The sequence below is a fragment of the Macaca nemestrina genome, chromosome 2, assembly GCF_043159975.1.
Source record: "Macaca nemestrina isolate mMacNem1 chromosome 2, mMacNem.hap1, whole genome shotgun sequence".
In the NCBI taxonomy this organism is placed as follows: Eukaryota; Metazoa; Chordata; class Mammalia; order Primates; family Cercopithecidae; genus Macaca; species Macaca nemestrina.
This window is the reverse complement of record NC_092126.1, coordinates 57,046,887-57,060,352: the sequence shown is the minus strand read 5'-3', so window position 1 is coordinate 57,060,352 and position 13,466 is coordinate 57,046,887. Positions and strand designations below refer to the sequence as shown.

The 13,466-nt window shown below is 34.3% G+C and overlaps 1 protein-coding gene across 1 annotated transcript in view; it reads left to right on the top strand.

Moving 5' to 3' along the window:
* Positions 1 to 13,008, top strand: part of LOC105499005 (DEAH-box helicase 36) — a 51,310-nt gene extending 38,302 nt beyond the window's left edge. The window contains exons 18-25 of the mRNA XM_011771392.2: positions 3,381 to 3,554; positions 3,699 to 3,785; positions 5,054 to 5,137; positions 7,479 to 7,578; positions 7,675 to 7,765; positions 10,973 to 11,093; positions 11,773 to 11,925; positions 12,310 to 13,008. Coding sequence (XP_011769694.2) covers positions 3,381 to 3,554; positions 3,699 to 3,785; positions 5,054 to 5,137; positions 7,479 to 7,578; positions 7,675 to 7,765; positions 10,973 to 11,093; positions 11,773 to 11,925; positions 12,310 to 12,495 — 996 coding nt within the window. The 3' untranslated portion in view covers positions 12,496 to 13,008. The remainder of the gene's footprint in view (positions 1 to 3,380; positions 3,555 to 3,698; positions 3,786 to 5,053; positions 5,138 to 7,478; positions 7,579 to 7,674; positions 7,766 to 10,972; positions 11,094 to 11,772; positions 11,926 to 12,309) is intronic.
* Positions 13,009 to 13,466: the final 458 nt, after the last annotated feature.

Below are 13,466 nucleotides of genomic sequence, written 5' to 3'. Positions count from 1 at the left end.
TTTTTTTTTGATGGTTTTACCATACAGGTATGCATCTTCATAAAGAGTTCAGTTTTGCCTATTTCGTGAACTTTACCCATACAGAATGTGTGTGGGTTTTTTTGTTCTTTGAGGGAGCAGAGCTCTGGATTATTTCACTTAATATTATGAGATCCAAATGTATTGTTGCTTTTAGCTGTGGTTTTCTTGTGTTTTTTTTGGTTTTTTTTTTTGTCTTTTTCCTTTTTTTTTTTTTTTTTTTGAGACAGACTCTCACTTTGTCACCCAAGCTGGAGTGCACTGGTGTGATCTCAGATCACTGCAACCTCCACCTCCTGGGTTATAAGGTACATGTATTATCAAGTTCGGTAGATAACGCCCAACAGTTTTCCATAGCTGCAAACCACTTAAACTCCTACCAGTGATGGGTGAGGGTTCCTGTTGCTTTGTAGCTTCCTTGGTATTAATCGGCCTTTTATTCTAAAGGTATGTAGTGGTTTTAATTTGCATTTCTATGACTATCATTGAATTTTTCAGCAGCTTTTATGTTTATTATCCATTTGTGTAGTCTCTTTGATAAATTGCTAGTGTCTGTTTTTCTGTTAGATTGTAGATCATCATAACAGTTCTTGTGTACTCTTCATCTGCACCTTTTATTGGTTGTATATTGCATTATTGCATATCTGTTTTCAACTTACCTGTTTTTAATACCTTGATAAACAAATTCCCTTTTTTTTTTTTTTTTTTTTTTTTTTTTTTTTTTTTTTGAGAGAGTCTCACTCTGTCACGCAGGCTGGAGTGCAGTGGCGTGATCTTGGCTCACTGCAACCTGCAACCTCTGCCTCCAAGGTTCAAGCAATTCTCCTTCCTCAGCCTCCTGCTGGTATTACCGGCACGTGCCACCACGCCTGCCTAATTTTTGTATTTTTAGTAGAGATGGGGTTTCACCATGTTGGCCAGGCTGGTGTGGAACTCCTGTATGATCCGCACACCTTGGCCTCCCAAAGTGCTGGGATTACAGGCATGAGCCGCCACTCCCAGCCTAAATTCCTAATTTTAATGCTGTCAAATATATAATTCTCAAAGGTTATTGCTTTTTAGCCTTTAATAAGTCTTTTCCTGAGGTCATAAAGATACATTTAAAAAATTTTTATTGTTTTTGTTTATAATGCATCTGCAGTTGATATGTGTTGGGATTGAGGTAGAAATAAAAGTTTTTACATATGTAGAGCATTGACTGAGCACCATTTATAGAAAAGTTCATCTCTTTTTGTCCTTGTTCTGTGGTCTTTGATAGGTCAAGGTCTGTGGATTTGTTTGTCAGTTTCTAGGCTTATTTCTCGTCTGTTGGCCTGTATTTCTCTCCTGAGCTGGTATCACATTGCCTTAATTACTCTAGCTTTATGATAAATCTTGCTTTCTAGTAGAACAGATCACTCCCTTTCATTCTTCTTCAAGAATGTCTTGACTCCAGAGACTGAGGTGGGAGGATTGCTTGAGCCCAGGAGTTTGAGGGTTGCAGTGAGCTGTGCTTGTGCCACTGCACTCCAAACCAGATGACAGAAAAAGACCTATCTCTAAAAAATAATAATAATAATAATAATAATAGTGAATTGTTTTAAAACAGGCGAGTGTCTTGGCCCTTCTTGGTGCTTTGTTTTTCCAGATACATTTGAGAATCTTGGGAGTTTGATTTTGATTGAATTCTGTCTATAAATCATTTTGGGGAGAACTGGTATCTTTACAGTATTGAGTTTTAGCAAAAAGATCATCATCTACTACTCTGTTTATTTGGGTATTCAGTCTCAGTGTTTTAGAGTTTTCTTTGGGGTTTTATATGTCTTTATTTAGATTTTTAAAAATTTAGATTTTAAATATTTAAAAGCAGAATCCAAAATACCACTAACCTAGAAGATAAGTGGTATTTCATCATCTTTTGAGTGTGATAGTTTACAGAAATAAAGTTGCTTGAATGATTGACTTTGTATTCATTAATGCTGTAAAGTCCCCTAATTCAAATCACTTTACGTAGATTTTTTCTGCATATATAATCACATCTCTACATAATTACAATTTTGTTTATTCTTGTTCAAGTTTCTGGGACCCTTAATACAGTGTTGAGCAGAAGTGATGTGGTAGTGTAAAGGAACAGCCATCAGCAAGTCATTGAGAGTATAATGTTTGTTGATTTTTTTGTTTTGTTTTGTTTTGTTTGGTGTGTGGAAGCTCTTACTACGTTAAGTTTACTAAGACATTTTTATCCTGTATGAATAATCAGTTTTATCAAGTATCTTCTGCTTCTGATGAGATTATGGTATGACTTCTTTAGTTGGTTCATGTATTCAGATACACTGATATTTCAAATATTAAACAAATTTTTATTCTTAGAGTAAACCTAACTTGCCAGCATTCCATTTGCCATTATTTTGTTTTGTGATTTTTGTATGTGAGTTTATTCACTTTTCTTCAGATGTCCTTGTAAAATTTAGATAAGCTATTCTAGGTTCAGAAAACAGGTTGAGGGTTTTTCTTTTTTTTTTTCTTTCATTTGAAAGAGGTCTTAAAAAAAAAAATTAAGGGTATTTTCTCCAAAACTGTTGAGTAAAAATCTGTGTCTGATGGGATGCTTATGAGTTCTTTTATTATTATTTCTTGTTTACATCTGTATGCCTAGTTATTTTAATTGTGCACTGGAAATTCTGTTTACAAAATTCTTAATAGGTAAAAATTTGAAGCTTGGGATGAGGGTAGCTTTTTTCCAGCAAGGATATGTGATATGTTCCTTTTCTGCCAGGAAAAGAGGCCCCAACCTCTACACTCACCTCCCTTAGATGTCTGTCATTCCCTAACCTCTTGACTTGTAATTCTTTGTTAACTCCTTGGTATCTTCAGGCTACTTTTCTAGCTGTCCACAGTGGGGTGGTTGGACCAGATGACCTAGGGAATCAGAGCAGAAGTCACTCCTATTTTCTAAGGTTTTAGATAGTTCCTTTTTCTTTTGCTTTTCTGTCTCATGTCACCTAAACTACTAGAACCTAGAGAGTATACATTATGCATTCCAAATGTATGATAGTGTATCTTTTGTTTTTGTTATTTGTTTCTACTTATACTTTATTAGGTGATTTTCTTTATTTAACAGAAAGTTTGTCATTTCTGGTATTTCTTCTTAACACAGAAAAGCCAAGATGTGCATTAATTTTGGTTTCGTTTAAATAAGTTTGTAACCTTTGCTGACCTCACGAAACTTATGTTTTGGTAGGGAAAACTAAAGCTGAACAATTTTCGGGCATTTGGACTAGAAGAGAGAGTAGTGGCTTGTTACTCTTTTTAAAGCAACCTAAAATCATTTTAAATGTAATGCTTTACAGGATTGATTTTAAACACACACTCTTCCTTTACAGAACGCTTTGGATAAACAAGAAGAATTGACACCTCTTGGAGTCCACTTGGCACGATTACCCGTTGAGCCACATATTGGAAAAATGATTCTTTTTGGAGCTCTCTTCTGCTGCTTAGACCCAGTACTCACTATTGCTGCTAGTCTCAGTTTCAAAGATCCATTTGTCATTCCATTGGTAAGAAAAATTGAAACAAAATCAATTTATTTTAGATATGAACAGGAGTTGCTTAGATGTATTTTTCATTAGCATTTTATTAGAATGCTGTTCTCTGTTATAGCATCAGAGCAATTTAAATTGCCTATATCTGCTCTTTTTAAGGGAAAAGAAAAGATTGCAGATGCAAGAAGAAAGGAATTGGCAAAGGATACTAGAAGTGATCACTTAACAGTTGTGAATGCATTTGAGGTAAAAAAAAAAAAAAAAAATCTTGTTCTGGATTATGACAGTTTATTCAAATGAAATGCTGATAATAGAATAAGGATCATATTTAACCTTTTGAAATCTGTGTTATCATAAGGCCGGGCATGGTAGCTCATGCTTGTATTTATTGCACTTTGGAAGGCTGAGGCAGGCGGATCACCTGAGGTCAGGAGTTTGAAACCAGGCTGGCCAACATGGCAAAACCCTGTCTCTACTACAAATACAAAAATTAGCTGGGTGTGGTGGCGGGCACCTGTAATCCCAGCTACTCAGGAGGTTGAGGCAGGAGAATTGCTTGAACCCGGGGGCGCAGAGGTTGCAGTGGGCCGAAATCGTGCCACTGTACTTCAACCTGGGCGACAGAGTGACACTCCATCTCAATGAAAACAAAAAACCAAAATCTATATTATATAATCATAAATATCAGGAATAAATTGCTGAGAATGTTGAAATTTAGCTGAACATTTGAAAAAAGTTATAATTCATAGTAGTTTTTGGTAAGAATGAACAAGTGAATCGTTTATTTTAAAATTTTGTATTTAATAATTTCTTTGTATCTTTGGCTTATTAACATTCATGACAATCTCTTTCTATTCATTAATAAACTACCCTGTATTCAGATTTAACATGTAATAGAGAATCATAATCATGTGCATAATTCAGATTGGGGGGGAGACACCTCCCAAAAGCCAGGTGTATCTGAGGGTAAACATTTATCACCTATCTTGGTAAAATTTAAATGTAATTTGGTTTTTAGAGGCAGTATCTTTTTTCTGTAGCTCTACATTCTGTTTCGTATGGCATATTATGGGGAAATTCATGTTTTTTTGTCTTTGAGCTTATTCAACTTGTCTTTCCTTTTTCCCCCATTTCCCTCCTCTAAAAAAAAGCAAGCCATAAAGAAAAGTTGTGAATTTGAAAATATGTAATAGCATTTAGGTTGGTTTAATAGTGTGCTCTGTTTGATTAGTGTATTATGTACAGTTTGGATGTCATTTTGTGTAAAATACATAATATATTACTGTATACTTAATTGTATAAAGGTCTGGAACTTCAGTGGTGGTTATCTCAAGGACTAGGATCATGGGGAGCGTATGTGTTTTTAGTTTGTCAGTTATAAAGTTCTTCGAATTTTTTACAAAGAAAATTAAATATTAGTAGAATATTAAAGTTTTACTAAAATAAAGAGGGAAATGGGTAGTAATCTTCGTTTGCAGGAAGAATATATATTTCTTCATTTCTTTGCCCCACAGGGTTGGGAAGAGGCTAGACGACGTGGTTTCAGATACGAAAAGGACTATTGCTGGGAATATTTTCTGTCTTCAAACACACTGCAGGTAATGGTGAATGTTTTGGAATAATTATCGTGTATGCTAGATTACAGAATATGTGTATCCATTTTGTACAATTAGATCTATAGCAAAAACGTCAAATATGTGGAAATTGAGTATATTTGTATATATACCCAAAATAATGGGGGATCTTTCTTAACTGCAACAAAACAAGGAAAAGAAACACAGTTCCAGAGGATAAGAGCAAAGCACAGTAAGGTTCAATTTCTGTTCCTGTCCCCACATTCTAGTTGCCGTTTTGATGATTCAGACTGAGAATTTTTGCTAACACTTATAAAATCTGTTGAAAAGTATCAAATAGGATAGATACCTGTATGTTTTCTGGTTTAATACAGTGAAACACCGCAGACAAGCATTTGTAAAACAGAAGAAAACAGTAAAGAGTGCATATACCATTATATTTCAGACTACACTGAACTGGGGATTCGAAGCCAGTGGGAATAGAAATATCCTCATCTCTCAGTACACATACACCCCAGCTATGTGACGTGAGGCCTTATACTGGACGTTTAACAGATGTACAAAGTAGTAAACAAAAGAATCTAACATACCGAATCAGAAGTGCCCAGTCATTAGCAAAATGGAAAAAAAGGTTCACCACAAATCGAAAAGAAAGGAAAAGAAAAGACAAAAAAAAAAAAGGATGGAATGCCATGTTTCAATAGAAAACACCTTACAGCTGTTTCATGATATGGAATAGCTAATAAGAATATGAATCCAGCAAAACAAAGGTTAGAAAATAAACAATAGAGTGAATGAAAAGACTCTTGAGCTGAGAAAACAAATTGAAGAACAAAAGAAATCACAAGGAATAGAATGGACACCCCTTAAAAACAAGTTATTGCCATAGGAAAAAAGCTTGAACTAATCACAGTTTATGGAGGTACCTGAAAAAGACAAAAATTAAAGCAATAAGTAAAATCTTAAAGACAGGAAGACAGAACTGATCCATCATGAGAACAGTAGATATTAGTATCTGCATAGAAATCCTGTGTAATTGAATATTTATTTTGAGCCACATATAAGAACATTTTTTTTGAAATGGAAAAAATGAACAGAAGTATGAAAACATAACTGAATCCAAGTGTTTGAGAATGTCATGTCGTCAGGATACGAATTCAGGTGTAAAGAAAAACAACAGGTATTCAAGAAAATACTCAAGAAATACTATAACCCTGATCTCTTCTTGAAAAGCCCATTGACAGTGAAGTGCTGTCAGTTAAAAGGGGAATCACAGTGGAGATTTCAGGATCGGAGAGTGCATGCTTTATCAGCTGGTAGTATACATTAGAAGTATTTAAATATAGAGCTAATAATAAAATGGTGTTAGGAATTATACATGAAAAATAGAATGTAAAGGTTATTATCCTGAATAGTATAAAATAATGGCAGTAAAAACCAGGAGGTGTCTAAGAAAGTCAGGTGTAAGGAAATTAGGTGGGGAAGTCACACCTTTCATAAAAGGGATATATACTTAAATATAACCAACTTTATATTTCATAATCTCTAAAAGGAATTCCTTAGGAAATATTTCTGTGCTTATGAAAATTTAAGATTCACTGGTCATTCACTTTCATTTCTATTTAACTTTTCTTTAAATTGAACTAAAGTTAATTGTTGTATAAAGAATTTCTATACTATGATTCTGTCATTAGGATACATTTCTTCTATCAATATATATGCTTAATAGGTGTCTGCAATCTTGTTTATTTAGAAAGACTGAGTATTGAGGCATGGGAAGTACTTTTCTATATTACTTGAATGCTTTATAATTACTTGAATGCTTTATAATAAGCCATGTATCGTTTTTTTCCAAAAAAAAAAAAAAAAACCTTAAGTTTACGTGCCATTGTTAACCATATTTAATTCTCAGTCATAGAAATGTGGATGTTGATTATTTTCTTTATGCTTTTCTATATTGTTTTTAAAATGGGGATGGAAAGTAATTTTAAAAATTCTATTAGTCTTTCACAAAATGGAGTAATCCTTAAACATCGGTGGCTGTTCCTTACAACATGCAAACTTTTTCAATGAAAAGTCAGGTAATATTTTAGGTTTACAGGTCATAAGCTCAGTTATAAGCATTGACCTCTACTATTGTAGTGCAAAAGCAACCAAATGTAGATGAATGGGTGTGGCTGTGTTCCAATAAAATTTTATTGACAAAAACAGCTTTTGTAGTTTGCCAGCCTTTGCTTTAAAACATGTTTGCAAAAGTTTTCATAAAGCAGAGAGAGCTTACAACTCAATTTATCTATTAGTGTATATTTTATAGTCTCAATGTGTGAAAGGTATTCTAGTTCTATTTGTTACCATTGCTCCCTAGATGCTGCATAACATGAAAGGACAGTTTGCTGAGCATCTTCTTGGAGCCGGATTTGTAAGCAGTAGAAATCCTAAAGATCCAGAATCTAATATAAATTCAGGTACAGCAGAAAACACAGTGTAAATAAGTATCTTTTTTCTATTGTATCAGTATTTTACTTGTTTTTCCCTCTACCTTCTCACCCCCCCCCCCATAGATAATGAGAAGATAATTAAAGCTGTCATCTGTGCTGGTTTATATCCCAAAGTTGCTAAAATTCGACTAAATTTGGGTAAAAAAAGAAAAATGTAAGCATTGAAGATTATTATGAATTACTTGTAATTCTCTTCTTAAACTTTTGAAATCTCATGTAACAAGGCTTATATTATAAATTTGTTCTTACTCATATGTGGGTTATGTTCTTGTTCTTTTAATCATTTCAGAGAAGGTGAACTGTTTAGCATTGGTATCACTTTCCCTCACAACATATCCTGGAATCACCTCTCTGATAACCCATTATTCACAAATAATGCTACCACGTGATGCCAGTGTAAATATTAGAAAAGCCAGCCTGCCAGTAAATACCAGTGCCTGGATTGAAATTGCTTAGAGTAGATTTTATTTCAGAAAACTTTTTTCCTCTTGTCTTATAAAATGGATAACTTAGCTCTTTGAATAAAATTGTTATATCACTATTTTGAGAAATAAAGTATAATAACATATGTGTAGATAGCCTCAGTAGTAATTGGAGATAGCAGTGAAGCATGAGCTAGAATGAGCTCATTCTAGCTAAAGGATACAGAGAAACTAAGAGTCACAGATGGCCAGTGGTGTGGTTGCTACTATTTTGGAAGGTACTCTGGGTTAGAATTATGTATTGAGTCATTAAAATAGTCACTGACCCAGTGCATGGATGAGTGAGTTTTTAATTTGATAGACATGTCTTAAGGAAGTAATTTCAAATGTTTTCTAATGGCTATATTGTAAATAATACAGATTTCTAGTAGCAAATGGAAAATTGTGGTTTTATAATACTATATAATGCATCTCCATAGGTGGGCATTAAAACAGTCATTGTGTAGTAACATGTAAAATATTTAAACTGATGTTAAATGAAAGTTGGATATTCTAGAATTACAAACATGAAAAAATATAGACTTTATAGATAGGCCAAAGTGCAGGCATTGTTCTTGGGCAATGGTTCTCAACCGGGGTGATTTTGCCCCCAAAGGGAACATTGGACAGTGTCTAGAGATACTTCTGGTTGTTGTAACATTGTGTCAGTAGTACTAAAGTCAAGAAACCTTATTCCAAGGTATGAAGGAATGGGTAACTGATGAATTTTAATCATTATGGTTGGATTATTTACATTTTACGTGATCTAAGTACTTTTTCAAAATCAATACTTGGACAATTTTTTTTTTTTTTTTTAAATGTGTACCTAACTTTACAGGTAGCTTAACAGAGAGTTACTTTGAAATTCATTTTATTTTCCTCTCTGCCATCCTGGGAGGGCTTTATGAACAAACATAGTTTTTTCCTTGGACTGGTGCATTAGTTTTGTCCAGACTAGGGGTCAGCAAATTTTGACCTATAAGCCAAAAATTTGGTTTTGTACATTTTTTGTTGGAACACAGCCAGGCCCATTTGTTTTCATGTTATCTGTTCTACACTAGCAGAGTTAAGTGGTTGTGACAGAAATTATAGACCCCCAAATATAGATCCTAAAATATTTACTATCTGGTCCTGTATAGAAATTTGCTGGACCAGGCACAGTGGCTCACACCTATAATCCTAGCACTTTGGTTGGCTGAGGCAGGCAGATTGCTTGAGCCCAGGAGGTGGAGGTTGCAGTGAGTCAAGATTACACCATTGCACAGTGAAAGGAGATCATGCTACTGCAGTCCAGCCTGGGTGACAGAACAAGACCCTGTCTCAAAAAAAAAAAAAAGAAATTTTCCAACTTCTACTGCTCTAGTTATGCAGGGTTGCAGGGTGGCATTGGTAAATTGACTTAAGTGAGAAAAAATACTTTTTGGTTTTATTCTCAGTATTTAGAGCTATGAATTCATGACTATGATTCATGATTTTGACTACAAGTATTATGAATTCTTAGAACTTCAGAAGTGGCTGGGTGCGGTGGCTCATACCTGTAATCCTAGCACTTTGGGAGGCCGAGGTGGGTGGACCACCTGAGGTCAGGAGTTTGAGACCAGCCTGGCCAACGTGGTGAAACCCCATCTCTACTAAGAATGCAAAAACTAGCTGGGCGTGGTGGTGGTACATGCCTGTAATCCCCGCTACCGGGGAGGCTGGGGCAGGAGAATCACCGAAACCCGGGAGGCGGAGGCTGCAGTGAGCTGAGATTGGGCCCCTCCACTCCAGTCTGGGTGACAGAGCAAGGCTCCATCTCAAAAAAAAAAAAACTTCAGAAGAGACACTCGTAAAAACAAATAGGAAAGATTAGTGGATTATTAGCTTTTATGCTGTTAATTTAATACAGGTAATTAACATTAACTATTTAAAAATTATTAAACATCTCCCTGTTGAATAACATTAAAGATGTTTACAAATTGAGATAAAATGTATATGACTATAAAAAAAGTATATGACTATCAAATGTATATGACTGTGTATATGACTATCAAAAAAAAAAGATTGGATTAGAATTGTCAACAGGAATTTAAATAGAATTCTTAACTTTTCATTTTTTGTTCATCTGGGTCATACTCTAAAATTTTTAAGTTAATTTTACAGTTATTTTGTAAGTCAAGGGCTATTTATCAATACGATTGTCATAGTAAAATGTATAGACTCTTGATACGAATCACTTAATTATTTTAGATATTTATTTTGTTCTTTATTCTTCAGTGGGATAGTGTGCATTAACATTAAGGAAAAGAATATTCTGTCATTTTTCTAAAATATTGAGTAATTATACCTGCAAGAAGATTAGTTACATGATTTAAATTATTCATACTGATAGCATTTTTTCATATATTTTTAAGGAAATTGTGCTCTGTCCTCAAATATAAATATATTTTTTGCAAAAATAAACTGAATTATTTTCTGGAGTGTTTTTTTTTTTTTTTTTGAGGCGAGTCTCGCTCTGTCACCCAGGCTGGATTGCAATGGTGCGATCTCAGCTCACTGCAAGCTCCGCCTCCTGGGTTCAGGTCTTTCTCCTGCTTCAGTCTCTGGAGAAGCTGCAACTACAGGTTCCCGTCACCATGCCTGGCTAATTTTTTTGTATTTTTAGTAGAGACGGGGTTTTACCATGTTAGCCAGGATGGTCTTGATCACCTTGACCTCGTGATCCACCTGCCTCCCAAAGTGCTGGGATTACAGGCGTGAGCTACCGCACCCGGCCATTCTCTGGAGTTTTTTTAGATTCCGGAATTTGTTTGGTTTTTACCAAGCTCTTCTATCAGTTTTTCAAGTAGTGTTAAAGCAAACAAACATAAATCCTCTAGAAGACTTCTTTTTAACAAACTGCATTTTAACTTTTTTTAAAGGGTGAAAGTTTACACAAAAACTGATGGCCTGGTTGCTATTCATCCTAAATCTGTTAATGTGGAGCAAACAGACTTTCACTACAACTGGCTTATCTATCACCTGAAGATGAGAACAAGCAGTGTAAGTGAACACTTAAAATAATTAAGGATCTGATTATCTGTCTCATTATATTTTTATGACAGTTTTAATAATTATATACAAACTTTTTTGTTGTTTCTTATTCCTGTGACGTGAGTAACTTTGTCCCTCAAACAACCTATTCTTTTAATTTTCAGGTCTGTAATGATAGATCTTTGTAGTTTAGTTAGGACAGTTACTGGATTGCATAATTTTCTTTCAGAACTTGCTTTCAAGAAATATTGGCATATTTTATGGTATACAGGAGCTTACATTGTATAGAGAATTTTGTTAGCATGTCAATATATCTTATAAGTATCATTCAGCATATTAAATGAGATTCTGTTTATATTTTCTCTTTAGAACAGTAATTTGAGATGATTTATTAAAAAACTGGATAAAAATAACTTCAGCTATATTCGTGTTTTGGTTTCGTCACTCAGAAAATATTTTGTTCAAACAGTAGTGCTTAGTTTAAACTAAAAAATATTCCTGTGTTCTCTGAATAATGAAGATGGCTCATTTAAAATGGTATCTTACAAATTAATCTCTGTAATTACAATAGCAGGTTAATATTTTAGAAGGAAGGTACTCATTAATTAATACTGGTAATATTGTTGAATTTATGTAGTAATCTTTTCAGACTCCTGAATGTATTAATTCACTTTAATTTTCATTACAGATATATTTGTATGACTGCACAGAGGTTTCCCCATACTGTCTCTTGTTTTTTGGAGGTGATATTTCCATCCAGAAGGATAATGATCAGGAAACTATTGCTGTAGATGAGTGGATTGTATTTCAGTCTCCAGCAAGAATTGCCCATCTTGTTAAGGTAACTGACTTTATGTGATTATCTTTAATCTACATGTAAGTCAGCATGTGGTCAAGTGGTTTTGTTCAAAATGTTACATATATTAACATTTCTTGCTGTATTTCAGCAGAGCAAGTAATTTTGAAAAAATGGTTCCTGGTTTTTCTGAATTGTTTTTTGAGATGGTAGCAGACCAGCCATTCTAAATGGCTCAATGTGATTGCATGTGAATTTTAACTTTAGTTATTCGCTCATAACCACACTTTAGTTGATTGCTCACTAAATATTTTAGCTTTTGAGCCATCGCTTTTGTAACTCCTTGTATCAGGTAAATCAGTTTCATTTATTATGTTATTTGGCAATATATCTGCCTTTGTTGAATATGTATAATTTTTTCAACCTTAGGAATTAAGAAAGGAGCTAGATATTCTTCTGCAAGAGAAGATTGAAAGTCCTCATCCTGTAGACTGGAATGACACTAAATCCAGAGACTGTGCAGTGCTGTCAGCTATTATAGACTTGATCAAAACACAGGAAAAGGCAACTCCCAGGAACTTTCCGCCACGATTCCAGGATGGATATTACAGCTGACAGCTTTGCAGGGGTGGTCTGAAAAGTCTGTTTGACAGCCATTCTTCATCATTGTTTAAATTTTGGCTGGATGCCAAATCCTGGGACGTGACCAATTTTCATGTGTAAGGTAGAAACTTTCAGTAGGTAGTAAAGACTTAATGTGCATGACATGATGTTATATGGAACTATTTCATACATACATATACACACACACACACACACCCCGTAAAAACAATATGTTCTCTGATCATATACTCTGCTGTGGTCATGCCCACTCTTTGGGAGTATATTCCCTTTATTTATATTGAGTATTGTCCACTTGAGAAATTCCTTTGTCCTGTTATACAAAATTAATCTTTCTTATAATGATTGATGATACCACCAGTAAAAATAGGATGTTTACCCAAAAAAACAGTGTCAATTAAGAATTTGAACACAACCACATTTTTGAAAATGAAACTTCTATCGGAAGTAAATTAATTTGTTGTAATAAAGTCCAGTATTTAATAAAATGTACAATGTTAAATCTCAGCCAACTTCTTGGATTGGTTTCTACATTTCCACCTATGGCTTGGTTCATTTGCTGTGTTTACTATTTTTAAAACATGTGCCTTTTTTACATCACCCTGTAGCAGCATAATATAGCAATTGAGAGCATGGTCTGAAGCCTGATTACCTTGGTTCCAGTCTCAGCTCTGTCACTTAGTCTTGGCTTCTCTCTCTTTTACCTTGTCTGTAAGATACAGTTGGCCCTCCATATCCATGTGTTCCACATCTGTGGATTCAAACAACTGTGGATAGAAGATATTTGAAAAAAGAAAAGGATGGTTGTGTCTGTACTGAACATGTGCAGACTTTTTTTCCTTGTCATTCCCTAAACAATACAGTTTAATAGCTATTTATATAGTATTTACATTGTATTAGGTATTGTAAATAATCTAGTGATGACTTAAAGTATATGGGAGGTTGTGCCTAGGTAACATGCAAAT